The 27,946-nt window shown below is 40.8% G+C and overlaps 2 protein-coding genes across 7 annotated transcripts in view; one reads left to right on the forward strand and one right to left on the reverse strand.

The window, feature by feature from the left end:
* Positions 1–13,650, forward strand: part of ndrg4 (NDRG family member 4) — an 86,117-nt gene extending 72,467 nt beyond the window's left edge. For 2 of the 6 annotated variants that reach the window (XM_061677313.1, XM_061677317.1), the window contains 13 exons: positions 230–350; positions 539–601; positions 1,974–2,034; positions 2,118–2,204; positions 2,309–2,365; positions 2,441–2,544; positions 2,723–2,779; positions 3,003–3,054; positions 5,188–5,235; positions 6,524–6,559; positions 6,642–6,693; positions 8,107–8,145; positions 9,354–13,650. In XM_061677313.1, the coding sequence (XP_061533297.1) occupies positions 230–350; positions 539–601; positions 1,974–2,034; positions 2,118–2,204; positions 2,309–2,365; positions 2,441–2,544; positions 2,723–2,779; positions 3,003–3,054; positions 5,188–5,235; positions 6,524–6,559; positions 6,642–6,693; positions 8,107–8,145; positions 9,354–9,508 (932 nt within the window). In that variant the 3' untranslated portion in view covers positions 9,509–13,650. Of the gene's footprint in view, positions 1–229; positions 351–538; positions 602–1,973; positions 2,035–2,117; positions 2,205–2,308; positions 2,366–2,440; positions 2,545–2,722; positions 2,780–3,002; positions 3,055–5,187; positions 5,236–6,523; positions 6,560–6,641; positions 6,694–6,928; positions 7,127–8,106; positions 8,146–9,353 lie in introns of those variants that run through there. The other 4 variants (XM_061677314.1, XM_061677318.1, XM_061677315.1 and 1 more) reach the window with 3 other exon arrangements.
* Positions 13,651–15,786: 2,136 nt separating this feature from the next.
* On the reverse strand, positions 15,787–22,962 carry si:ch211-194m7.5 (olfactomedin-4). Its single transcript, XM_061677320.1, is given in 8 exon segments — positions 15,787–16,431; positions 17,401–17,569; positions 20,962–21,189; positions 21,386–21,425; positions 21,427–21,540; positions 22,224–22,442; positions 22,582–22,704; positions 22,836–22,962. Coding segments are annotated over 8 exon segments (1,383 nt in total). The 5' UTR covers positions 22,890–22,962; the 3' UTR covers positions 15,787–15,995.
* Between the last annotated feature and the right edge of the window lie 4,984 nt (positions 22,963–27,946).

Genomic DNA, 27,946 nt, shown 5'->3' on the forward strand with positions numbered 1-27,946 from the left:
ATAGGCTCCAGCACGCCCGCGACCCTTGTGAGAATAAGCGGCTCAGAAAATGGACGGATGGATGTTTTGTTACCAGCCTACTCATAAAAAGCATGATTCTCACTTACGGTGTATGAGTGACCACAAAACAAGTGATTCACTAAGAATCAGGATCAAAATGTCAAATGGGATCACATTCCTCAGCATATCAGACTGGACGTCAGCCTTTTCCCTCTCCTCTTTCCTGCAGACAAGCTGTGCTTCAACACTTTCTTCAATAATGAGGATATGCAGGAGATCACCAAGCACTTTGTGGTTTGCCACGTCGACGCGCCGGGACAGCAGATTGGAGCGTCACAGTTGCCACAAGGGTACACAAAAGCAGATTTGTAAAAATGCTTTCATTGCACTTAACTTACGTTATTTAATAAAGGAAAACAATGCTTTTTTTTATAGATAGACGAGTAATGCAAAATTGTTAAAGCGTCTATGAATTAACAAATATAACGAGAGTCATTGATGTAGGGATTCAGTACATACATGTCCTTTCCTTCCACAGGTATCAGTATCCCACTATGGACCAGTTGGCTAGTATGCTGTCCACTGTGGTGCAGCATTTTGGGTTGGTGCATTTTATTTTTCAGTCATACTCGCCAATTTTTTTTATTGCACCAGCTTTGCCATCGACTAGGACATCATGTTCTTGTTTTGCTCAGAAAGCTGGCAAAGATGATGCACTGTATTTCTCTGATACACTGCAGGAAATCTGTTAATTAAAATGCTTTTGAGTTACACACACTCAGTCAGGGTTGATTCTTTAAATTTCAATCCTGTCGCTAGATTTAATACAAAGCATTAATATTGAAATTCATTCCTTAGATTTTGGAGAAGTAAACAGACTATGTCTCGTATAAAGTACCTCTGCAGTGTAGCTTTTTTTTGTGCCAAACTTTACATTTTTCTAATGTTTTAATCTATTTATTTAAGTCACTAACAGTGAGATAATGGTAAAAAAGAATAGAAACGAAAGAACAAAAGAAAAACAGTGTTGATTATTAGTAACGTCACATCCTGTCAAAGTACTGTACCGCACGCATCTGATTGTGATGCGCTAAGGCGGGGGTGAAAAAGAACAATAAATTTTTAGAAGGGGCCATGTGAGAAACTTGAATGGTTGTCGAGGGCCACACCAACATGCTGACTTCAGTTTGCATGTTCTCCCGTGCCTGCGTGGGTTTTCTCCGGGTACTCTGATTTCCTCCCACATCCCAGAAACATGCATGGTAGGTTGATTGAAGGCTCTAAATTTCCTGTAGGTTTGAGTGTGACTGCAAAAATTTTTTTTGGTTTATATATGCGCTGCAATTGGCTGCCGACCAGTTCAGGGTGTACACTGCCTCTCGCCCAAAGATAGCTGGGATAGGCTCCAGCACGCCCACCACCCTAGTGAGGATAAGCGATACGGAAAATGGATGGATGGATGGATTTTTTATAACGCAGTAATTAAAAAAAATGGTTTTAATAAGATGCTACTTGTGCAGCTATGACAAATGTTATGATTAGGAAATGAAATTAAAATATATCCGTCCATCCATCCATTTTCTGTACCGTTTTATCCTCACAAGGGTCGCGGGCGTGCTGGAGCCTATCCCAGCTATCTCTGCGCGAGAGCCGGGGTACACCCTAAACTGGTCGCCAGCCAATTGCAGAAATTAAAATATATACTGTTAAAAAAATATATATAATCAGTCAGATTCAAAATGACATACAGGTATCTACTTATATTAACGTTACATCACTATTTAATCAGCATTCACAAAAACATGGTCAAAAACCTGGAGAGGCAAAAGCTTAAATTTCAGCCTGTGCTGCTAATAATTTATGTAACAATATAATGGCAAAAAGGAAATTTAGCAATGGAAGTATCACTCTCAAAATACAATATTATAGATTACATCTATCTTAAAAACATCATAACCGTTGAACTGTTTTAGATTCAAGAGTATCGTTGGGATTGGCGTTGGAGCTGGATCGTACATCCTGGCCAAGTTTGCTGTGAGTCTCAATCACATATAAAATATCCCTGAAAGTGGACAACCTGTGAAACAATGTTTTTTTTTTTTTTTAAATCTATCTAGCTGATCTTCCCTGACCTTGTGGAGGGTTTGGTTCTGCTCAACATTGACCCCAATGGCAAAGGTTGGATTGACTGGGCTGCCACAAAGGTACCTGATTTGAAACTGTGACAGACAATGCTTTTGGAATATTTCATAGTACACTGTATATGGTTCCGCTCTCTTAGAATTTGCAATCTTTGTCTTTCCTCTAGCTGTCAGGACTGACAAGCGCCCTGCCAGATACTGTACTGCCACATCTTTTCAGTCAGGTACGTTGAGGATACCTTGTAACACCAGTTCTTGCATAACGAGCACAAAATATCGAAGCTTTTATTTGTGAAAAGGAGGAGCTGATGAACAACACCGAGCTGGTGCAGAGCTACCGGCAACAGATCAACAACACCATCAACCAGTTTAACCTGCAGCTTTTTTGGAACATGTATAACAGGTAGAATACTTGTATGTTTATCATTTCAACATGTATTGATCCATTGCCTCACCCAGAACTCTCCCAACCCATGCCTTTCATCGAGCACTCATCTTTAGATGTGAATAATCCAGACACACTACTTTTCAGAGAAAACCTGTTGAATAGCATAACATTGTATTATTATTGTCTTTTCTAGTCGGAGGGATTTGGAGATGAACCGCAGCGGGACTGTGCTGAATGCTAAAACCCTGAAGTAAGTCCAACATACCTGTATGTCATAATGCAGTGATGGCTGGATCAGTGGATTGACATTTCATGCTATGAAGACCTTGCTTCAGTCATTAAGGGGAAGAAATGTTGGGTACACGGTGGTGTTTTTCAGTGTTTATTGTAATGAATAATTATATTCCAAATATCATTGAAATAATACACATTAGTTCAGTAAATGTTTACCATAAATGGTGGGTTTGTTTTAGGTCTCCGGTTATGTTGGTTGTGGGGGACAATGCCCCTGCGGAGGAAGGAGTGGTGAGTCCATCTTTGTTCTCTTTCCACATTGTCTAACTCAGTGTTTCCCAACGTTTATTGCATAAGGGGAAAATCTCACGGCACACCAACAAGAAAAAAATGTCGCAAAAAGTATGAAGAGTAAAATAATGATGATCTCGTCTCAATTTAGTTACAAATTGACTGAAATCTGGTCCTGTTTCATGAAACACACATCTGATCTACTTGAAGGAAGCCATTACTTATTCTTATGAATGAATGGCAACAGGTAGATATTATGCCTTTTCGCATAATGGAAGAGCATTTCATTGTTCTGCATGTCATTATACTTTGCTCACATAGATAGTTGAGCAAACATATATTTGTCATTAATAAATAATAATGTTCAGACAAATTAGGTGAAATTGGATAATTTCCCACGCATCTCTGATGATGTCACACTAGTGCGCCATGGCACATGGGTTCACTGGTCTGACTGGTGTATATATAAATATATAACAGGAAGTCAAGTTAAAACTTGTACATATAAACCATTCGATGCGATAAAACAGTCGCAAATAACTTTTTAACAATGGTGTATTTAACTTTTGGCTGAAAAATTCATAAATGGATATTAAGTCAATTGGGTTAGTTACACACACATTGCCTTTTAGTTCATCGGTCTAATATTGATACTGGCTATAAAGAACCCTGAGTCAAATGTTCATTTTAGTTATGCTGTGGGCTGAAAGAAAATGAAAGAAAGAGAAAAAGAAAGAAAATTGATGTTCATATTTTGGACACTCTTTATTTAAACCATGTCAACCTTTTTGATCCAGGCCCCTAAAACCATCAAAATAATTGTTTGGAACCGGAATCAAAATGAGGAACTGGAATCAGGACTGGAATCGTTCAGATTCAAATGACGCCCAACCCTATTGGCTACCAACTCTAAAGTCAAGTCAAGTTTTTCCTCAGTATTTGGCAAGCAAGTCGCAAGTCATAAAACTGGCAACTCGAGTCAACTTGAGTCAAGTCAATTGACTCAAGTCCCCCCCATCTCTGATCTTTAGGATTATTGCTGTAATTAATATATTGAGATATTTGTATCATACCTACTTAATAACTGTGAACTAGGTCAAAAACATTCATGATGCAGATTCAAAAGTATAGTTCCAATTTGATCACTATTTGTGCTCTGTACAATGTTATGTATGTTTATCCATTGCATGTCTGTAGTGTCTGTCTTCATTTCCCACATGAAGCAAATCAGTCACACAGCCTAATTCATACTCACCACAAGCATACACTACCTTCTTATTGTCATGTCTGCATGTCCATTTGTGTGAGTGGGTGTCTCATGCCTTTATACGTGTGCACGTGCGTGTGTACGTGTGTGTGTGTGTGTGTGTGTGTGTGTGTACGTGCATGCATGCGTGTGTGTGGTGTTGTGTCGGGGGCCAGATGGTCTCGTTCCGGCTCTGAAGTCTCTCAATTTGAAATGGTGTCACTTATCTAGGCTTCGGTGTTAGTTGATCTGCTGCATGAGAAACCTTAAATAAACCTCTTGCTTCAAAAGCAGGAGAAATATGGAGTCAGGGTAGGAGGTGAGAATGAGGAGAGATGTTACAAAAGCACCTGCAGAATGATGGCGAGATAAAAACAGCATGAGGAGGCGAGATTTAAACATTTTTAGGCATGACAGGTTGAGGTCATATCTGTTGATGTGAGCAGTTCAGGCAGTGTTGGCTTCTAAATATGTCTTTTGCTTGGGATCAACAAAGGGTGGGAGAGAAAGGAACACCTTAACGTTTTATTGTCATCTGTATAAGCTGGCATTTGAAATTCCAAAATTGATTTGGCAATCTATTTGGGGGATTTTGAATAAACATAGCAGGATGCAGTAAGCAAAAATATGCCGTCCACACGAATAGCACTGTTTGAGTGTGCATGCATGCATGCATGCGTACGTGTGTTCTCAGCCCACTGGAGTGAGTCATCGCTGCAGCACACTGCAGTATCTGGGTCACTCATATGCCCTTTTTAAATGGGCCCCATGCGTTTTACGTATATAGTCAATTCATTGTAGTGTATTGTCCTTTTTAAAAGTTACAATTCGCTCACAATGGTTTCAAACCCTTCTTGTTAACGACGTCTGTTTCACGTTTTCTCAAGGTTGAGTGCAACTCCAAGCTTGACCCTACAAACACCACCTTCCTAAAGGTAACCACAGTGTTTGGATGCCCTACAGTAATGTGAATAATAATGTCCATGGAATGTGTTTAAGATTTACGTGGTCCCCATGGGCAGCAGTTTATGTTTTTTGTGTTACAAAAAAAAATAAGATTAACTTTACCTACAATGAAAGTCAAGTAACAGAATAAACACTAGGATTTAGAATTATAGCCCAAGCATTGCATGTGACGTTCTTTTTGCAGTAATCGTATGGAACTTCAGAAATCCTTTTGCTGCCACACTTGTTGTTTATGTGGCATAGTATCTGCCATTGTCAACCATCACCTCAGAATACCTACTTTATTGGCCTCTAATATCAATCAGCCTGAACTTCTTTCATGCTTTATTAGTACTGTAGGGTCAAAGGTTTTATAATTTTACGAAGGTTTTACAAATAATTGTGTATTCTCTATATTGGCATGCAGGACTGTTATTCAGCCGTGATATTTCTTTGCACTGGGGATCACAATTTTTGTTGAGTTAGGTCTGACAGCTGTTTTTAATTAATTTTTGGGTGCGGAATCCAAAGCTATTCTCAGTTTTTGAAGAAAGTGAGAACAAAGAGGAACAAAGGAAATATATACCTATGTAAATAAAACACTAAAATGGAGTAGTTCCAAGTTTGGAAACTACAAAAACAGCATAAAACGAAATAGAACTTACAACGGTATGCCCATGGTTTTGAGGTTAAGAGAAAAGCCAGCACAAATCCTCTTAATTCCTACTATGCTAGCTTTCTGTCGGCAGGTATTGATAGTACTGACCTATTGGGAGCTGCACACACCTCTCACCACACTGTCTCAATTGGAACTGCACAAACAAGTTGCCAGGTAGCTGTAGATGAGTCCAATTGTAATCAGCTGGCAAGTCTTACTACAGCTAATCAGTGGAATTTTGCTTATCTGGAGGGTAAGCTGTGGAGAAAAAACTTGACGTGCTAGAAAAAAATTGACTGCAATTTTGGAATCAGCTTGCCAATTTATGTTTTAATCAGCATAAAAATCTAACTCAAAATATTTTGTTTTTCAAATTGTTCCCCAGTGATTTCTACATTAAATTATAGAATGATAATATTTACTCATTCCATAGGGTTCAGAGCTACATGGGGACAATTTTTGATTTAAAAAAAGTGTCATTGATAAGGTGGACAAGAGTGACAGAAGTAAATGACATATACAAGCAGAAATCAGCACTTACAGTATGATGCCACTTTAAAATTGCAAAGATGGGTTTTCAGTTACAAAGAACTTGGTTCATGGCTCTTTTCTTATGACAGATGGCTGACTCTGGTGGACTACCCCAGCTTACACAGGTATCACGCCAACTCTTATCACAGAGCACTAAACCACTTTAAAAAATAGTACAATTGAATGTGGCTGTCTTGTTTTTTACAGCCTGGGAAGCTCACTGAAGCATTCAAGTATTTCCTTCAAGGAATGGGCTACAGTAAGTATTCACAACTATTGTAGAGGAGATTTTATCTTTATAGATGTGGTTTTTTTTTGTCACAATGTGGGTGTGAAAATACAAACCCCAACTCTAATGAAGTCGGAATGTTACGTAAAACAAATAAAAACAGAATACGATGATTTGCAAATCCTACATGAAATGTTTTCTGATAACACCATATCCTGTCTTTTATGATCACTGGACTTTATTTTGTCAAACCAAACACTGTCAGGGAGGCATGACCAGAAAATGTGACACCTTTCACCTCAACCAGAGACAACAGTTACCATGGAGACAATAAGTTGTTGTCAAACGATGGATTGCTGCGGCAATGTTGGGAACAAAATGAACAAAAGAGGAAAAAAATATGCGGTGTCAACTGGTGCTCGAGAGAGGACGTTTTGGGCTATCCATTCAAGGAGGGCTTGAGGTATGTTCAATAGACTCAATACAATGCAAGGAGGCAGCAAAACATTATGTAGCCTAGCAAGGTAGTGGAATCCCTAACGTTTCAACGTAAAAGTGCCGGTGTACTGTCGAATCATGCTCTGAAGAGCTTCAGTAAACATCGTGTGAATAAATGTTAACAACGGCGACCAAGTATGTTGAAAGTGGCAAGCACAGTAGGCGATGCACCGGTCACAATTTACAGTCCTATTGGTCTCCGTCAAGGTATGCTGTCGGAGAGTTGTTGTTGATATGTCACACTACACGGAAGATAGCTAAAAAATAAAAAATATCTAACCTGCTCGACTTTTCAGATCGTTAGTCGTGGATTATGTCACACCACAAGAAGTTTTGTCGAAAATATGACGGGCCTTATCTGGCCAATATCGGGGCTAAAAGCCTGTAGTCTCATCTAGGCATTAGTGCATGGCATGGGTAACTTGGACTTTTGTGAAGGCACCATCAATAGTGAAAGGTACATATAGGTTTTGGAGCAACATATCCAAGCATTCTTTTTCAGGGACATACCCGCTTATTTCAGCAAGACAATGCCAAGGCACATTGCAAGTGTTGCAACAGTGTGGCTTTGTAGTAAAAGTGTGCGAGTAGTAGGCTGGCCTGCCAGCAGTCCAGACCTGTTGAAAATGTGTGGGGCATTATGAAGCGCAAATTACGACAACGGAGACCCCAAAACTGCTGAGCAACTGAAATTGTACATCAAGCAAGAATGGGAAAGAATTCTGTTTTAACATTAAACATGTTGTCTTTGAGGTGTATTCGATTGAATATAGGTTGAGAAGGATTTGCAAATCATTTTATTTTGTTTGTGTTTACATTTTACAGAATGTTCCAACTTAATTGGAATTGGGTTTGTACAATTTAGCAGCAGTATTTGAGGCGAGATTTTGTTCAGAGACAGTTCTATTAATGTTGGCCTCTGTCTCCCTTGCCCTATTCTCTCAGTCGCTTATGTGAAGGATCGGAGGTTGAGTGGAGGGCCAGGTACTTCCTCCTCCACATTCACCTCTGACCTCTTCTACTGCCCTGTATGATGCTCTTTTCAAACATTTATTTTATTTTGTTTTAAATGCAGTGTTTTTGTTTTTTTCCGTCATTTCTGGCATCTGCAAGACGTAAAGGCCCTCATCTCTGAATATTTTTTTCCTTCCATGGAAAAATATACTGTCCTTTCTTTCCCTCCCCTCATCATCCCATTTCCGAAACTGCTCTTTGCATGCAACAACGACAAATGCAAGTATTTTGAAATATCAATATGCAATTTCAATATTTTCAATATTCAATTTCAATATTCTTATTTCTGTTCATATACATACACATATATTCATATAAGTCATGCATCTCCTCGTAGGTGTCTATTTCAGTGCCCAAGGGCCAGATGCAGCCTGCCACATCATGTTATGTGGCCCGCTAAACCAAATCATGTGCGTCTATTTTTTTTTTTTAAATTAAATTAAATTATTATATTGATAATCATTCAAGGGGATATTACATCTACACTCTGCTGTTTATATTAATGGTAATGCGTCCCACACACATAGAAACTTCGTTTTTGTTCTTTTTTTGTGCTAACATCCATACCAAATTAGTAATTGCCTTCGCTTTTGATAACGTTGAGATATTGTAAAAAAAAGATTTTTTACCATTCCCTGTTTTACAATTAAACAATAGATGAACAAGCTATTTATATATATAATATATATATGATGATACGATTAAACGTTTTTATGGTTTCACACTCATAACGGCCCTCTGAGTGAAACCATAACTCGAATGTGGCACATGACAAAATGATGGTCTGCGTGGTCACATTGTAAAGAATAAAGCTGATTACTAGTTCGCTCAAAAAGGAGTCGAATGCATTTCAAAGCACCTCAAGAGACATCGTTATCTTTTCACAAACAAAATGAAAATTCTGAAAATGATAATGTTCACTCTTTTCAGCAATGAGCTCAACATTATTAGGAAATAAACCCCAACCCCCGCAATTGCATGCTGCTCATAATGCATTTGTGAGTAGACTGACAACACCAACTGCTACATTGACTAAATCCAGGCTGTTGTTTGTTTATCCGTGGCATAAAGGGGACATTTTAATACCCCCAACAGCATGACCCCCCATATCAGCAATGTGAATCACATAAACACAGTGTAATGTTTTTTTTCTTTACCCCATCTGCTTGTCCTCTCAGTGCCTTCCGCCAGTATGACTCGTCTGGCTCGCTCCAGGACCGCCTCCCTGACAAGCGCCAGCTCCATGGACGGGTCGCGCTCTCGTGCCTGCACCCACTCCGACAGCACCGAGGGAGTTGGTGCAGTCACCCACACTATGGAGGTTTCCTGCTGAAGTGTCAAAAGAAGAGGGGAGGAGGGGGTGGAGGGTACAGAGAGAAGCCATAGGGGGCAACAGTAAAGAAGCCCGTATTAGGGTATTAAACAGTTAATCGGATAGGATGAAGTAAATACCCATGATCGCTCTCTCTGTCTTCATCCTCTAGATCCCTTATCTGCTACCTTCTATCTTCCTATTGTAAAAGATGTTAATGTACAGTTACGGTCAGAAGTATAAAGTACATAACTCATGGGGCATGAATGTCATCTTAATTTTGTACTTTTATTGATTTTTTTTTTTCTTTATCAAGGGTGGAATAATTAATCAATCGAAAATACATCTTCAATGAGTTTTGAAAACAAGAATCTAAGATATACATCCATCATTCCATCCATTTTCTCTACCGCTTATCCTCAGTAGGGTCGCGGGCTGTGCTGGAGCCTATCCCAGCTATCTTCGGGCGGGAGGAGGGGTACACCCTGAACCGGTCGCCAGCCAATCGCAGGGCACATAGAAAAAACAACCATTCGCACTCACATTCACACCTACGGGCAATTTAGAGACTTCAATCAACCTACCACGCATGTTTTTGGCATGTGGGAGGAAACCGGAGTGCCCGGAGAAAACCCACCCAAGCACGGAGATAACATGCAAACTCCACACAGGCGGGGCCTGAACCCCAGTCCCCAGAATTCTGAGGTAGATGTGCTAACCAGTCGTCCACCGTGCCGGCTAAGATATACATACCTAAATCTTTCTATAAAAGTTTTGATGAAGGTTCGAGAATGTCTTTCAAATTGACAGGGCCAAAGCCGTATTAACTTCTTGCTGTGCATCGTCATGGAATGCAGCAGGTCGTTTCTCTTTGCCAGCATAAAAATGAGTTGTATGTCAGTACCCATTGGATTGACCAAAACTCAGAAACTTGGGAATCAGATCCAATGAACTTGGCAAAGATCAAAGAAGAAGAGAAAATTGTTAACTTGTTAAGGGAAACTTAACCAATATTAGTGGGGTTTGTAGCCTTCTATGTATAATTTTGACTTGTGGATCAGAGAAATTCAAAATAAATTTAAATAAGGACCCAATTCTTGCTTTTAAAACTCATTGAAGATGAAAAGTTCAAATCATTCATTCAATATCCCAAATGTATGATACTCATGCCCATGATGAGTGTTTGCAATCTTCTAATCGCAACTTTATATTGCTATAGCCCCTTTCACCTTTGTAATACATTCCCCTCAAACTCAATCTTGTTGCCCAGCATTTAAATTTGTACTCTTGACCATCTCATAGTTGTTTTCTAAGTATTCCCTTATTGGCTTGAACCCCTTTCACCCCCCCCCCCCCCCCCCCCCCCCCCCTCCAACACATAAACACAGACACATCAACCGTCTCTGTAGCCATATTCAATAAAGAGCTTCTGAAGTAATGATATGAAAAGGAGAATGCGAAGAAGTCAAAGAACATGTACGGGGTGCTAAAATCTGTTTTGTATCAGCACTTTACACAGTGGTCATAGGATGTCCAGAATTTGACAGACTGCAGAACACAACCAACTATGTTGTCCCAGGGGTGCTTAGAATTGTGTGTAATTGTAAGCTTGTTAGGGAACAACACACGCACACACACACACAGTGATAGGCCCATAACAAGGACAGCTTTCCCCGTTTGGCCAAGTTGAGCAAACGTCATCGGACTGTCCCTGCAGTAAGCACACCGAGCAAGAGGATTTTTTGCTCTAGCTGGAAATACCATCATGACACATCAGGCGAGCCTTCAGCCAGCCCATATCAATGCTCCTGTGTTCTAATGAATATAGTTCATTTCCAAGCATTCCCTCATCCTTTGATTTTTTATTTTTTTTTAAATTATAGCACTGTACTGAAAATAGATCAGTGATCTCATCAACGACTAGTTGACGTCGACTTGACTTTCATCACATTAGTGTCAACTTGACAAAAATCTGAGGTCGTGCAACCCTTTCTGTGTGTACTACCACTACAGGCTAAAGTCAGCTCATCATTTTTATTTACTTGTTTTGAATGACATATTTGCCAAAAATGTGGCGCAACTATAGCCATGTACAATATATTCATCAAAAACACAATTTTCCTGATTTCCACAGTGAAATAACAATGCATGATTTGTGAGCTGATGTTTATACATTATGATCGCATCCTGAACAGATATTAACTTGACATGGAATTTATTTACGCTGTTACTGAGAGCAGCTTTAAGATATATGCCATTCTAAGTCTAAGAAATCCATAACAGTAATATAGTATAGAATTGTATTTTGTAACATCTATATGTACGTGATGTCTAATCTTAGGGTGCTTTAGTATATATATATATATATATATATATATATATATATATATATAGTCTAGTGTTAGGGTATACAGTACAATGTTAGACCTCACATGTGGTTACTTTATAGAGCCATGTTTGTAACTAGCATCATCAGTCTGTAACTCCACTGCATGGTTGTGGTTCTGGTTGTAGTCAACTCTGTGTGGTCCCCACGATGACAATCGCATTCTGATCCAAACCAAACAAGACCAGTGGGACTGAGGCCGAACCAGACTTGTCCCCTTCTTTTTGCTCGGTTGCCCACCACCAAAAAAAATTAAAAAATAAAATCGAAACTTTTCCTTATTGCAACTAGCCCCTCTCCTTATATGTACCAAAGTTACACAAACACACACGCACATACACACTCCCACACATAAATATAAGTAGAGTACTGATACAAAAACTGCATGGGCTGGGTGTTGAAAGGGAACTGAGACCAGGAAAAAAAGGCGTAAAAAGTCATACATTAGATTAGTCAGTTTTGTGTGTGTGTGTGTGTGTGTGTGTGTGCTGTATAACCATAACCTCATCAGTATAGTACATGTACAATGTGTATTTAGAGCTTTAGAGTAGGGAAGTTGTGTGCTGTTGCCTGCTCTTTTACTGGACCGCAACGGTTTCCCTGTTTATTGGATTAATAATGTCCAACGGCGATGCACCGTAGTCACCAATGTCTCCTGTTACGGAAATCCCGTGGTCAGGTCAGTCATAGCGTTCAATTGCTGAGGTGTGCACATCTCTGAGATGGCCTGTGAGAAGCGGGGCTGTTTTGGAGCCATTTGGGCGCCAAGCTCAGAATGTAGGGCAACCCCCGACCACCTTGAAAAAATTATTCCCACTCCCTAAAAAAAGGTGCCCCGATTCTCACAGGTGAACCCAGTTGCACCCTAAAGGGCTATCAGCTGAAGTCACTTTTACGAAAACGTCTGCCACTGGATGCGTTTCTGAGCACTGAGGGACTGACAAAGACAGATAAGAGAATGTGATTTTAATGATGCTGGAGAGTAAATTGACATGGAAGGTTACATTTTAAACTGTACAATTCATGTAAATTCCCATATTCATATTCATTAAAAATGTGAAATAGAGGCGTTAGGATAGTATATTGCATGGAAAACAAACACCTAATTTTTTTGCATGGAGTAGAGAGTTTGGACTGTATAAAGACATAATTCAAGACAAACTGCCTAGGGGGCGGGGGGATTACGGGGTATGGTGTTCTCCTGAATGTATTTTGTCCCTTTTTTGAAGTGCTGTACAGTATTGTCACCCCAAAACCTTATCCTACCAGAATTTCTACACTATACTTTGTACATTCATGACGTCATTATTTCCCCTGTAAAAGTAGTGACGGTGACTTGTGCTTTGGCACTGAAGGAATTTAGACTTTGGCCCTCCTTGCACTTGTAGATATTTTTTATTTCTAGAGCAGGTTACTAACACCCAACACTGATGTTACTTTATCGTGAAATTTCTGTTCTTGCCTTTGTGTTTTTAAACGCCATCAGTAAGGTGAAACCTTATATTAGTAACGTGATTATTTGTTCATGTGTATTAATACAGTTATTCTTATTACAGTCATGTCAATTGAGCAATAAGTATTTTTTCTTGTTTGGAGTGTTTCATAATGTCTTCCCTATGAGCAGTCACAACAGTAGACAGATTCTTACCTGCTTGGCTGTCATGTGTAATGTAAAGTTGAAATATGTTATACATACAATATATATACAACATAAGCTGTCACTGTCCATGTACTAACCAAGTAACAATGCATAAATAAAGACCTAATGTCAACATTTGTAATGTAATCAAATTTTCATCTGTTTCTCCATACTGCATTTATTTAGTGAGGTGTTTGTGATCCACATTCAGTATTTTATAGGTCCATACGTATGTTAGTCCGCAAACTTCAATTTAAAGATAAGAAAGGTTTCTGTCCATCCATCCATTTTCTGAGCCGCTTCACCTCACTAGGGTCGTGGGCAGGTTTCTGTTGTGATGTCAAAAGGAATTGTCATTACTTACAAGAGTATTAATTAACACGTTTTGATCTCGCGTCTCTTTGACTGATTTGACCACACATATGTTGGTCCAGTTTATTGTGCATACAGTAAGTGCACTTAAGTATAGTCGTACCTGAAATTGATTATAATTTAGTTTTGATGTACTGATGTGAAATGTACAGTATACTGTACTAAATAAAACTACAATGAAGTCTAGTTTGTGAACATTGGTTGTACCCTGTCACTATTGAGTGATTTCTTGATTGAACAGGTCTTGGGGTAATCAGGCTTGGGTTTGTTCAGTGAAAAATTTTTTAGCTTATCCCAAAAAATTTAATTAGGCACAGTTAATTCATGATTTAACAAGCATTCCTTTTTCACACAGGACCAGGTCGCTTTGAATAGTTTATTTTCCTTATTAACAACAACAATTCATTTAAAAACTGCATTTTAGGTTTATAGGTGGAACGATTGACGACTGGTTAAGCACATCTGCCTCACAGTTCTGAGGATCGGGGTTCAAATCCCAGCCGCGCCTGTGTGGAGTTTGCATGTTCTCCCCGTACTTGGGTGGGTTTTCTCCGGGTACTCCGGTTTCCTCCCACATCACAAAAATATGCGTGGTAGGTTGATTGAAGACACTAAATTGCCCGTAGGTGTGAGTGTGAATGGTTGTTTGTTTCTATGTGCCCTGCGATTGGCTGGCGACCAGTTCGGGGTCTACCCCGCCTCTCGCCCGAAGATAGTTGGGATCCAGCACGCCCTAGTGAGGATAAGCGGTGCAGAAAATGGATGGATGAGATGGATGGATTTTAGGTTTACTTGGGTTATCTTTGTCTGATATTTACATTTGTTTGTTTATTTACATTTTGGATCTTAGACAAAGGGGGCAAATACTTTTTCATGGCACTGTATAGCGCCCCAACTAGGGAAAACTCCACCAGGCGCTATTGTTCCTCACCCTACCAGCACTTGGGTCACGTTAGGCTGTCTTCTACAGATTTGCGGTCAAGGTTTGCAGGATGATATGGCCAACAGCTTTCTGCCCAGACAATCCATGACAGACTTCACACAGTCAATCTTCAGTCTTGCAGGGCTGCTTGAAAGCCTGCCATGACTGCCCTTCACCATCAGGGCCATTTGTGCTGATGTCACCAACATGTGCACTGGAAAGCTGAATATGTGGTGGAATGGTATTTTCAGCGATGAGTCCAGATTCTGTCTATGGGTCAAAGTGGGAAGAAGACCTGAGGAATTCTATGCTGGTTGCAAGATGAACATCTTTCTGTGGAGGCACTGTAGGAAGGCATGTCACTAGAAACACAAGGCTTATCATCATTGGAGGCAATCTCAATGCAGAGCGATATCACGATAAGATCCTGGAGTCAGTGGCAATCCCATATCTCCTCATCCCATATCTCCACAGTGTAGGACGGAAATCTATCCTCCAAGATGATCACGCTCGCTCCCACAGAGCACGCTTATCAGAGACAACCTCCAGAATTTGTGAGTGGAGCGGACAGAATGGCCTGTGAGCAGTCCTGACCTCAACTCAATTGAACACTTGTAGGATCGTCTTAGGCGTGCTACTCATGCCAGAGTGACTACCACAGAGGCACATGGCACGCCACAGCAGTGTGTAACCAGACTGGTGAACAACATGAGGAGGAGATGCCTGTGTATGGTTATTCCACACACTACTGATTGTTAAATGAATAAATTATTAAAGTGTAAATGTGACTTGTTTCTTGAAAATTCAAATCGTCCCATCCACCAAACACCAAACAGTCAATAGCAATAGAAAAATAAGCAGTTTGGCACTGTCAAAGAAGATCTGGCAATTTTTTTATGGCCTTAACCCACATACTGAGCTCTGCTGCCCATCTGAAAAAATGCATGTTCCCTACAAATTTAAAAGGGTAATAAACAGGCTTTCCAATGATATAAGATTTATTGCCAAGAAGCATAGTCACAACAAAAGAAATCATGTACCAAACACACATTTCCTTAATTTTGGTACTATATGTGTACGAATGTGTGTGTGTGTGTGTGTGCGTGCGTGTGCGCGCGCATGTGTTACTACCATGCACATGGTAGTAACTGTTTGATCAGGTTCTATGGCTGATGGTGGCAGTATTTATTTATTCAAACAAAGCCTTATAGGAGACCATGTTAGCATCACAGTAGACATGCAACATCTGGTCTACTGGGCTGTAATTTAGGAAGAAAATGTTAGGGCACATCTTGTTCATGAAAATGCCAAGGTTAAACTTCTCCACTCCGGTTGATGTGTCAAATGAGTAGAAGATCTCTTCCATGTCCTTATTTATATAACGTGTAGCGTAGAGGATGCCACAGGCCATGAAGGTGTTGGTGACTGCCTGCTTATAGACCGAGGTGTGCCAAGTTTGGCTGAGCATCGGTGGATCTCCTTCTTCCACCTTAGACAAAACCAGGTTACCGAAGTTGTCTGTGGTGCTGTAGATGAGCCACACACCTGACTCATCTATTGCAAGGTCTAAATCAGTGTATGGGTAACATTCATCTACATGACAAAAGTTTCCCTTTGAATTGAACCTGTAGAAAAAGAGATTAGAAAAAGAGAAAGAGAGTATTTATTTATTGATTTTTAGTTAACAATTTGGTTGTCTCACACATACTGTACATTATGAATATTGCGTTTAAGGGTCATTTCCGTATAATTGGATCAATAAAGACATGGCCCACTGAATTTCCTTTTGAAAAACAAGTGACTTTTCATACTTTTTAAATGTCAAAATGTCTTTACTTAGAAAAAATGAAGTTTCATGATTTGCAGCATTTTTTCTGAAGATATAGGATTTTTTACTGTGCCCTTTCCATGAAAACTAACACAAATGCATCTTAATGTCTTCAGAGTATCTGTGATCTGAAGTGCCAGAATCAGGCAGCCATTTTTCATTCATACAATAACAGACAGAAAAATAAATGGTGTTATTTCTGTGATATTAATGAATCTGAAATACAGTATGTATTAATTTGTGAAAGTGTTGGAAGTATTGCCAGTCTTTAACGTTATAATGATTTGTTTAAAGACAATAGTGTAATAGGTTTAATGAGTAGTGACGATCATTTATGCACTTGTATTTTCAGAGTTTGAAGGGCAACACGTTAATTGTGCAACTAACACAATTTTTATAAAGCTGTTTATGTCTTTTCCGTTATGCACTTTTGTCTTTACTGTAATGCAATAAGTGTATTTTAGTGTGCCATGACCATTGGCTCTGTCAATAAGGATTGTCTTTACAATGTATGCCCAAACTTTTAAATCATCAATAACTTTTGGAAAATCAGACTTTAAGAATGGCTGTTTCAGCATGGCACATATAACACATACACACATCTAAAACCAAGGTGGCATGTAAACATTTCAAAATTGTATGATTTCTTTTATTTATGTACTTATTTATTCATTCATTCATTCATTTATTTTGAGTGTCTTTACCATTATTGATCAAATTATATGAAAATGACCCATAATATAACAAGACAAAATGGAAAATGAACCTGGTGCCTTTGGGTAACTGTAGGTTGGAAATGGTTTTGGATGTTATGTTGAAACGACAAAGTTGAGCATTGTTATAACAATTGTAGTACAAGGCCTCGCCATACAGAACAACATTTGGTCCCTGAATGGTGTTGGTCGTTGGATTGGCTGAATGGATGTGGACATTACCTGAAATAAGACAAGAATGGGTGACTTTTATAGTCTGAATGACTAAAATAAACTTAACTTAGAATATTGCCAACATTCTTAAAATAAATTGCACTTTCCTCACAATACTGTGAAATCTGAACATTGATTGAGAGTAACCAATTTATTTTCTGTTTATGATATTGACTTTGCTCTCGCAGAAAAAATCCCATATTGTTTGGATTGTGTGAATATGTGGAGAGAGAGTGAGGGGGAAACAAATCCTGATTTCCTAACAAATCGTGTTTGATAGGACAAGGTTTAAATAGGCAGATTAAGAAATATACTGGTTTTGGTGCAGACTAGTAATCATATTGATTATTATTATGATGATTATTATTATTAATATTATTTTTCCCTCCTTGAGCTGTCACCATATCATGGTGGAGGGGTTTGTGTGTCCCAATGATCCTAGGAGCTAAGTTGTCTGGGGCTTTATGCCGCTGGCAGGGTCACCCATGGCAAACAGGTCCTGGGTGAGGGACCAGACAAAGCACAGTTCCAAAAACCCCTATGATGACAAACAATTCAGGAAGACATTTTCCCTTGCCCGGACGCGGGTCACCGGGGGCCCCCTCTGGAGCCAGGCCTGGATGGAGGTGAGGCTCGAAGGCAAGCGCCTGCACCCATGGTGCCCGGCTGGGCACAGCCCGAAAGGGTAACATGGGTCCCCCTTCCCATGGGCTCACCACCTGTGGGAGGGGCCAGAGGGGTTGGGTGCAGTGTGAGATGAGCGGTGGACGGAGGTGGGGACCTTGGCTATCCGATCCCCGGCTACAGAAGCTGGCTCTAGGGACGTGGAATGTCACCTCTCTGGCAGGGAAGGAGCCCGAGCTGGTCTGTGAGGTCGAGAAGTTCTGACTAGATATAGTCTGGCTCGCCTCTAAACATGGCTTGGGCTCTGGTACCAGTCCACTCATGAGGCGTTGGACTCTCTTCCACTGTGACGTTGCCCACGGTGAGAGGCGCCGAGCAGGTGTGGGTATACTTATTGCCCCCTGGCTCCACGCCTGTACGTTGGGTCTCACCCCGGTGGATGAGAGGGTAGAATCCCTCCGCCTTCGGGTGAAGGGACTGGTCCTGACTGTTGTTTGTGCCTATGCACGAAACAGCAGTTCAGAGTCCCCACCCTTTTTGGAGTCCTTGGAGGGGGTGCTGGAGAGCCCTCCTTCTGGGGACTCCATCGTTCTGCTGGGTGCCTTCAATGCTCACATGGGCAATGAGGGTGAGACCTGGAAGGGCGTGATTGGGAGGAACGGCCCCCTCGATCAGAAAATGAGCGGTGTTCTGTTATTGGACTTCTGTGCTCATCACGGATTGTCCATAACGAACACCATGTTCAAACATAAGGGTGTCCACTTGTCCATTTGGCACTAGGACACCTTAGGTCGCAGTTCGATGATCGACTTTGTGGTTGTGTCATCGGACTTGCGGCCGCATGTCTTGGACACTCGGGTGAAGAGAGGGGCGGAGCCGTCAACTGATCACCACCTGGTGGTGAATTGGCTCCGATGGTGGGGGAAGATGCCGGTCCAACCTGGCTGGCCCAAACGTATTGTGAGGGTCTGATGGGAATGTCTGGCAGAATCCCCTGTCAGAAGGAGTTTCAACTCCCACCTCCGGCAGAACTTCACCCACGTCTCGGGGAGGCGGGGGACATTGATTCTGAGTGGACCATGTGCCGCGCCTCCATTGTTGAGGCGGCCCAATCGAGCTGTGGCCGTAAGGTGGTCGGTGCCTATCGTGACAGCAATCCCCGAACCCGTTGGTGGACACCAACGGTGAGGGATGCCGTCAAGCTGAAGAAGGAGTCCTATCTGGCCTTTTTGGCCTGCGGGACTCCTGAGGCAGCTGATGGGTACCGGCTGGCCAAGCGGAATGGGCATGGGAGGAGTTCGGTGAGGCCATGGAAAAAGACATCCGGACGGCTTTGAGAAAATTCTGGTCCACCATCCGGCGTCTCAGGAGGGTGAAGCAGTGTACCATCAACACTTTGTATAGTGGGGATGGAGGGCTGCTGACCTCGACTCGGGAGGTTGTGAGTCGGGGGGGACAATACTTCGAAGACCTTCTCAACTCCACCGGCACCCCTTCCCATGAGGAAGCAGAGTCTGGGATCTCTGAGGCGGGCTCTCCTATCTCTGGGGTTGAGGTCACCAAGGTGGTTAAAAAGCTCCTCGGTGGCGAGGCCCCTGGGGTAGATGAGATTCGCCTGGAGTTCCTAAAGGCTCTGGATGTTGTGGGGCTGTCTTGGTTGACACGCCTCTGCAACATCGCATGGACAGGGTCCTCGAGGGTACATGGGAGTTCGCCCAACCAGTCTACATGTGTTTTGTGGAAGGCGTTCAACCGTGTCCCTCGTGGAGTCCATGGGTGCAGGCGCTCGGGCCACCAGGCGCTCGTCTTCAAGCCCCACCTCTAGGCCTGCCTGGCTCCAGAGGGGGCCCCGGTGACCCGCATCCGGGAAAGGAAAAACGTTTTCCTTTGTTTTTAATCATCATAGGGGTATTTGGAGCCATGCTTTGTCTGGTCCCTCACCTAGGACCGGTTTGTCATGGGTGACCCTGCCAGGGGCATAAAGCCCCAGACAACTTAGCTCCTAGGATCCATCCATTCTATTTCAACACCGCTTATCCTGGTTTGGGTCGCGGGGCGCTGGAGCCTATCCCAGCTGACTTCGGGCGGAAGGCAGACTACACCCTGAACTGGTCGCCAGTCAGTCGCAGGTCACATATAGACATGGACAACCATTCGCACTCACATTCACACTGTCACTAACTGAACCCACGCTGCCTGCACCAAAGTCAGGCGAGTGTACCACTATACCATCAGTGACCCGCTCCTAGGATCATTATTATTATTATTATAATTATTATTATTATTATCATCTTTGTGATTACTTGGGTTTGTCCAGTCCTTAAAACAATAACATTGTCAGTATGTGTGAATGGTTGTCTGTCTCTGTCAGCTGTGGGGCAGCCGAGGCCCAATGGTTAAGATCATCACCTACCACCGTGGGGGACCTAGGTTCAAGACCCTGACTGGACCATCCCCCGGACTCACAGTTGTGGTGTCCTTGAGCAAGACACTGATACCCCGAAAGGCTCCACGGGTGCTTCAGCTGCCCCCTGCTCCAGTGTGTTCCACTAACGTGTATGTATCACTGTGATGGGTTAAATGCAAAGAACAAATTCTGTGTGCATGCATGTTCATCACAAGGTGATTCTTATTATTATTCTCTTTGTCGTTGACAGGCGATTAGTGCAGGGCGAACAAGAAGTGGTACAGGAAACGCATATGTATGGATGGCTTTCCGAGAGATGTGATTTGGAATTCTAGGTTATGGAGTAGTGCCATCATCAGTGGATGTATACCTGCTGCGTTAATTCCTACAGTCAGAGAACTCAGGGAGGAGTAGAAACTGATATAGTTTCCATATATGTTGATGTTGGTCAGCATCACTCTCCAATACCAGTTCTTTTTCCCCAGCCCTGGTTTGGGGTCACGGCCCCAGCCTCCATACTTGGAGGTGGCAGGAGCGTTTCCTGCTGAGTAGAACCTTGGCCCGGTAATGTTCACAAACCTGCCATGGGGACAGAAACCTACAGAAAAAAAGGAAGTTGAAACAGGGATTAAATGTACTGACAATAATCAAGCCTATGCAATACAACATATCTTAGCATTATTTTTTTCTTGCAAAACGTGAACAGGAGTCAGGGGGATTAAAATTATGCTGTTTTCTTGTGGATATGCCATCTAGAGACAGTTGAACATGGATATTTTCTCTAGTCTGCATACTGTCTGGACGATGTGTGGGCTGTGGTTTGAATTCGTGTTCAATCCCTGCACTCGTCCAGGGCTCTCTTCAGGCGGTGGTTGTCTTTACGTCTCTTTTCTACCTGAAAGGTGTCATACTGTTCCATCTCGTGCAACTCTGCTCTCAGTTGCTCCAGCTGAAACAAAACAACAATAATAATAATAATTAATAAAAAAACGGTATGAATGAAGGCGGCACGGTGGCCTGACTGGTAAGAGCGTCAGCCTCACAGTTCTGAGGACCCGGGTTCAACACCGGCCCCGCCTGTGTGGAGTTTGCATGTTCTCCCCGTGCCTGCGTGGGTTTTCTCCGGGCACTCCGGTTTCCTCCCAGATCCCAAAAACATGCATAAATTGGAGACTCTAAATTGCCCGTAGGTGTGCATGTGAGTGCGAATGGTTGTCTGTTTGTATGTGCCCTGCGATTGGCTGGCAACCAGTTCAGGGTGTACCCCGCCTCCTGCCCGATGACAGCTGGGATAGGCTCCAGCACGCCCGCGACCCTAGTGAGGAGAAGCGGCTCAGAAAAATGGATGGATGGACGGTATGAATGACTACATCAGTGACCGCAGGGATTTGGATTTTAACTCCAAAATAAAGAAACATTAATTGAAATGTGCGCTGTTTATTGTATTAGGAATCTGCAAGGTCGGTAAGCTATTGCAAGTCAGGCATTCCAAGTGATCATGGAAATCATTATTAAATACTGTGAATTCTCTTCTATTTTGTCTCAAATGAACTTCAAAAAGTCAATGGGCATAGTAGAAACTGTCTTTTTTAATAGGTTAACTGGTTATACTTGCCACAAAAGTAAACTCACTTGTCTGACAGAGCCAGTGGTAATGCGTTGATGTCCTTTGGTGGATGTGTTCAGCCTGTCAACCATAAGTTTTATCTCAGTGAGCTCATTCTCTATCACCTGGAGGCTGACAGCTCCATATAGCGCTCCATCATCCTCCTTCTCCAGTATTGACACTTCTTTTATTAGTTGGGGCAAACGGAGCTCCAACCCGAGCATCAGACTTTCAAGTTCCAGTGCCTGCAAAGTAAAAAAAAAAAAAAATAAAAAATAAAAAATAATAATAATATATATATATATATATATATATATATATACACAAACACACATACAGACATCACAGTACAGTCTTCAGTATACAGTAATTGTGGCAAGTTACTTTCTGTGGGGTGACATTGTGAGAGCATTTTAATGCCTTGTCGTTCACTGAGTTCAGGTTCTCATGAGGGAATGGCTTCTCTTTGTTGGTCAGCTCACACATACAGCGATCTTGTAAATTTAGCTGACAGAACGGAGACAAGTTCAGATTATATATATATATATATATATTATATATATATATATATATATTGATTTTAGATGATATTTTAGCAATTAACAAAGGATTATAATGGACATAAAAATATATCTCACCTGTTGCGTGAAGTTGAACAGAGAGCACAGTAGAATGATCGTGTTAAGCTTCATGATGGCTTAGAAGAGAATGAAGCCACCACTGTCTTATTAACATCGCATGTAGATTGTGCATGTGTGTGTCTTTGCAGTGTTTATGTGTTGCATAAGAAACATGTTCTGAAAAAATTATCACTTCCTCCTTCTGGTTTCAGTTCCATAAATCCTGGGATTGGTTTGGATGTGAAGAAAACAGATCGAATCCAAGTGTACATTTTGTACTAAAAATTGTCTCACATGATCCACCACCATCATCATTCACTTAGAAAGTAAAGAATAATGGTCAGGACAGGTTTGATTTAATTGTTTCTTACTAATAATACTATTGCAAATATTCCATTCTATTTTATGCTATTTTTATTCTTATCTAATAGTTTGGTATTCCAATTCATGAGATCATTTTTTAAGGCAGCTATAGATTATTCTGTCCTTATTCTCTGATATTTATTTTCATTTAATTCCCTCTTTTCTAAAATTATATTCATAAATAAGATATAGGCAGTTGATCACGAATGTCATTCATTAATATTCCACTTATCACTTTGCTTTCCATATTATTTGTAATATGTATTATATTATATTATTATATTATATATTATTATACATCATTTCGATCAATTCCTGTTGCTTTATGCTTATTTAGAATCAGTAAATCAATGTTATAACCCCCACAAATATAAATACTTATTTGTTTTGTTGAGTTAATCTTTCCTTAAATGAGATAAATATGTTGGTGTTAGACCCTGGTTTTCTATCAATACGCCTGATTACATTTTTCAGTCTCACTGATTCTATTTCAGTCCTAATACTTTCCATTGCATCATCAATGGATACTGACAAGTTATCGAGAAACTTGTGAGAGACCTTCTTCAACAAAAGAGCCACCACCACCACCAGGTCCATTTTCTCTATTGGTACTACTGGTACGATGAAACCATCCATCCATCCATTTTCAACACCGCTTATCCTGGTTAGGGTCGCGGGGCGCTGGAGCCTTTCCCAGCTGCCTTCAGGCGAAAGGCGGACTACACCCTGAACTAGTCGCCAGTCAGTCGCATGGCACATACTAGGAACCCCTTATTCCTTAATAAATAAATAGGACCCCCTTTCTGCATTTATTCCATGTTTCTGATACAAACTGATGGGGTTTGTTGCCTTGCTCAAGGAGACCTTGACAAGACAAAAGAGACTAGTATCACACAAACAACGAGTTGCAATTTCTTGTGTCAACAGCGGTCTTAAACCCGGATTTTTATGGACGAAACTACTGCTACCCCAATTATTAATACGACTGCAAATCGACTGCGCGTCATCCTTTTCCATGTAAGCATATCTCCTGCATCCTCCTCTCGAACACCAACTTCCCTCATGTCTTCCCTCACGACATCCATCAACCTTCTCTTTGGTCTTCCTCGAGCTCTCTTGCCTGGGGGCTCCATCCTCATCATCCTTCTACCAATATAGTCATTCTCTCTCCTCTGTTTTTCAGGTACTTGATTATTTATTTCTCTGGCAACTTTTTACTTTTACTCCTTACTTTTTAACACAAATACCTGTACTTTCTACTCCTTACATTTTAAAATTGAGCTCGCTACTTTTAAAACCTTCTAAGGTTAGCGATGAAACGGTGTAAAAATCGGGAGATGGGGGGAATAGCTGACTTGTTCCAGTATTTTTTTAAAATAGACCTTAAAAACTATTAAACGGGTATGGCGGGCATCGCTACACAGCCATTTTTTTTCATCACGTACACCGCTGTAACAGACTGTCTATATTCAGTATTATGGTAGTTTTTGTGATCACGTGACCATAATGACCTAAATAGTTTGTTTTGCGGAAAAGATTTGCAGAATTCGCAGCCAGAAAAAGAGAGTTTTAATAAAATGAATGGATGGCCGAGTACTTTTCTATTCTTCCAGAAGCCAGCTAAAAACTGTTGTCTCATATGTTGCAAGACTGTGGCTTTATTAAGATTAAGCAGTTCTTCCAAATCAAAGACATACCCTAAGTTTAACCAAACATATCCAATAAACCCGCTGGTGAGAGCTGAAAAGCAAATGAATATTCCTTCTGGATAGCATGGATTTTGGGACAACGACAAGCCTTTAGGGACATTTCGGTCATAAAAGAATGTAAAGGAATGTGTCAATGCACCTGCCAAGACTACTCAAACTCAGGTAAATAAAATAATTTTTACTTGAAATGTGCATCAATGACCAACCTGTTTTACTCGAATTGCATGTTCAGTGTTACTTCAGTTTCAGTTTCAGTTTATTTTTGAAAGGGGACAATGCAATTTCATAAAACACATGAAGTACACATGGTTAAAAAAGCCAGAATTAGCCAGAAGGCTAGTTTTCATCTGTAGTCCCCTGGCCATGATGTAAAAAAGCAGTAGAATACATCTACAAGACAATATAATGCAGGATACATAATCAAACTATACTATTAAGGGAGAATGAAACCATAATTTTTTTGATCGTAACAAAAAAACAACATAACATACTTGTCTTTTAGTGTTGGCAGCTATAGGTGTTAACTAGCCACATTTTCAGTTTTTTTGTGAAGGCTTTGTATGTTGTAAGCAGTTTAACCTCCTCGGGTACTGAGTTCCACTCACTAGCGCTTCTCACTGACCAGGCTGACTTACTGAAAGTGCTCCTGTGCAGAGGAATGAGACAGTCACCTCTGACAGAGCCTCGAGTGACACGCTTAGAGCTGTTTCTTTGGCTGATGAACTCAGCCAGAGGAGCTGGGGCCAAATCATGCAGTACTTTATAAATCAAATTTAAATCTGCAAATATGTGAAGACTGTCCCAGTTTAAAAGACGGGTATTTTTTTAAAATTGCACAGTGATGATAGTGCCTTGGTTTTTTATCCATCACTTTAATAACTTGTTTGTACAAAACTTCCAATGGTTTTTTTGCATTCTGACCAGCCTGGGACCAAGTGGTTATGCAATAGTTAAAGTGACTAAGAATCATTGAATGCAAGTAAATTTTTGCAACTTCAGTTGACATTTCATTTCGAATTGCACGAAAATTTGCGAGGTTTAATTTGATATTTTTACACAATTTGTCAATATGGGCTTTAAAGGAAAGCTGTGAATCTATTATTAACCCAAGATATTTGTATTGGCTGACAATTTGCATTTTTTCTCTATTAACAAGTATGTCGGGGTCAGGTGATACTCTATTTGTTTTAGTGAAATACATGCCTACAGTTTTAGAAACGTTTAGCTGTAGACAGCACTCCTGCAACCAAGTTGTGACACAGGACATTGTATTAGTGAGTTTAGCAGCAACAGTATCTTTGGAGCGACCATGAACAAAGAAAACTGTGTCGTCTGCATACATTACGCACTCTGCTTCAGAGCAAACAGTGGGCAAATCGTTGATATAAAGACTAAATAAAAGGGGGCCCAATATTGATCCCTGAGGGACTCCAGAGGTTAGCCTAAGAGGCTCTGATCTGCAGTTGTTAACTGATACAGATTGTGTTCGGTCATGCAGATATGATTCAATCCAGCTCACAGCTTTGCGAGAGAAGTTAAATTTTGAGAGCTTGGTAAGAAGAACAGAGTGATTTACTGTATCGAAAGCTTTCCTGAGGTCCAAGAACACCGCCCCTACAACTCCACCCTTGTCGAGAGAAGATTTTATTTTCTCAATGAAGAGGCATGTAGCCATTTCAGTGGAATGCTTGGATCTGAAACCAAACTGCATGGCGTGGAGGGAGGGGGAGCTGCTGTTTAAATAATGGACAATCTGCTCTGACACCCATTTTTCTGCAACTTTGGAAATGGCTGGAAGAATGCTTATAGGTCGGTAGTTATTCAGAGAAGTTGAGTCACCGGATTTAAAGACAGGGGTAACAATAGCAGATTTCCAGGCCTTTGGAAAGTGACCAGATGAAATTGAAAGATTAATGATTGAGGCAATAGGAATAGCAAGAGTTGAACCTAGATCTTTGAGCATGCTCGTGTCCATTCCAAAAACATCCTTTGCCTTAGATGGTTTGAGTGAATGAATTAAATCGATAACTTTGGTCTCAGTAATATTTGTAATAGTAAAGAACTGCGTTGCAGACAATGCAGGGTATTCCTTCCTTTGTTTTACTGCAAACTTAGAAGAGATTTCTGACACAGATTCAATGAAGTATTTGTTAAAAGCATCAGCCATCGCTTGAGGTTCCGTCAGGATGTTTCCATTTAATTTAATTTGCATTAGTTTTGTTTTGTTATTTTGTGTATCACCCAATAGTTTCTTAATATAATTCCAAGTTATTTTTGAATTTCCCTTCGCACTAGTTCAGAGCAGTAATGAAAAAGTCAGCTTTAGATTTTCTTATTTCTTTCACTACCCTAGTTCTCAGTGAACTAAAGTGCTGTCTATTGTATCCTGATTTGACCGACAACTTCAAGGAATGATCGCGTTCTTTCATCGGTTTCAGAATAAATGTGTTTAACCAAGGAAGGCCATTCTTTCTAGCTTTTAGTTTAATTGTCCGTGTAAATTGTATAATAATTTCTTGTATTTTGTTGGCAAATTTAGAACAATCCTCATCTAAATTTTATCAGCGAGTAATACATCCCAGTTTACTTCTTGGATAGAATCTTGGAAGTTTTGTTGTTCATGTTTTGGTATCCTATTGGATTCAGTGGTGGCCAAGGGTTTGAAGCGCTTTTTATTTAATTTTCTTGTGACCATTATAAGATTGTGATCAGACAATCCTGTCTAACCTCAACAACAACAAGCCGTGGTTCACTGCCAAACTTAAGCATTTTAGACCACTGCTATACTACGATAAAAAACGCATACCGTGCTATACTTCGTGCAGCCCTGGGCTCGTCTGACCACTGCTTAATTCACTTAATACCGACGTACAGGCAAGAACTTAAATGGGTGAACAGTGAAAAGGTGGACCAATGAAGCAAAGATGGAACTTCAAAGCTGTTTAGACTACACAGACTGGAGTGTCTTTGAAAATTCAGCTGGAAGCCTGGATGTATATACGGACACTGTCACATCCTATATCGGTTTCTGTGAAGATGTGTGTGTACCAACAAAGT

Source organism: Phycodurus eques, chromosome 5, assembly GCF_024500275.1.
Source record: "Phycodurus eques isolate BA_2022a chromosome 5, UOR_Pequ_1.1, whole genome shotgun sequence".
In the NCBI taxonomy this organism is placed as follows: Eukaryota; Metazoa; Chordata; class Actinopteri; order Syngnathiformes; family Syngnathidae; genus Phycodurus; species Phycodurus eques.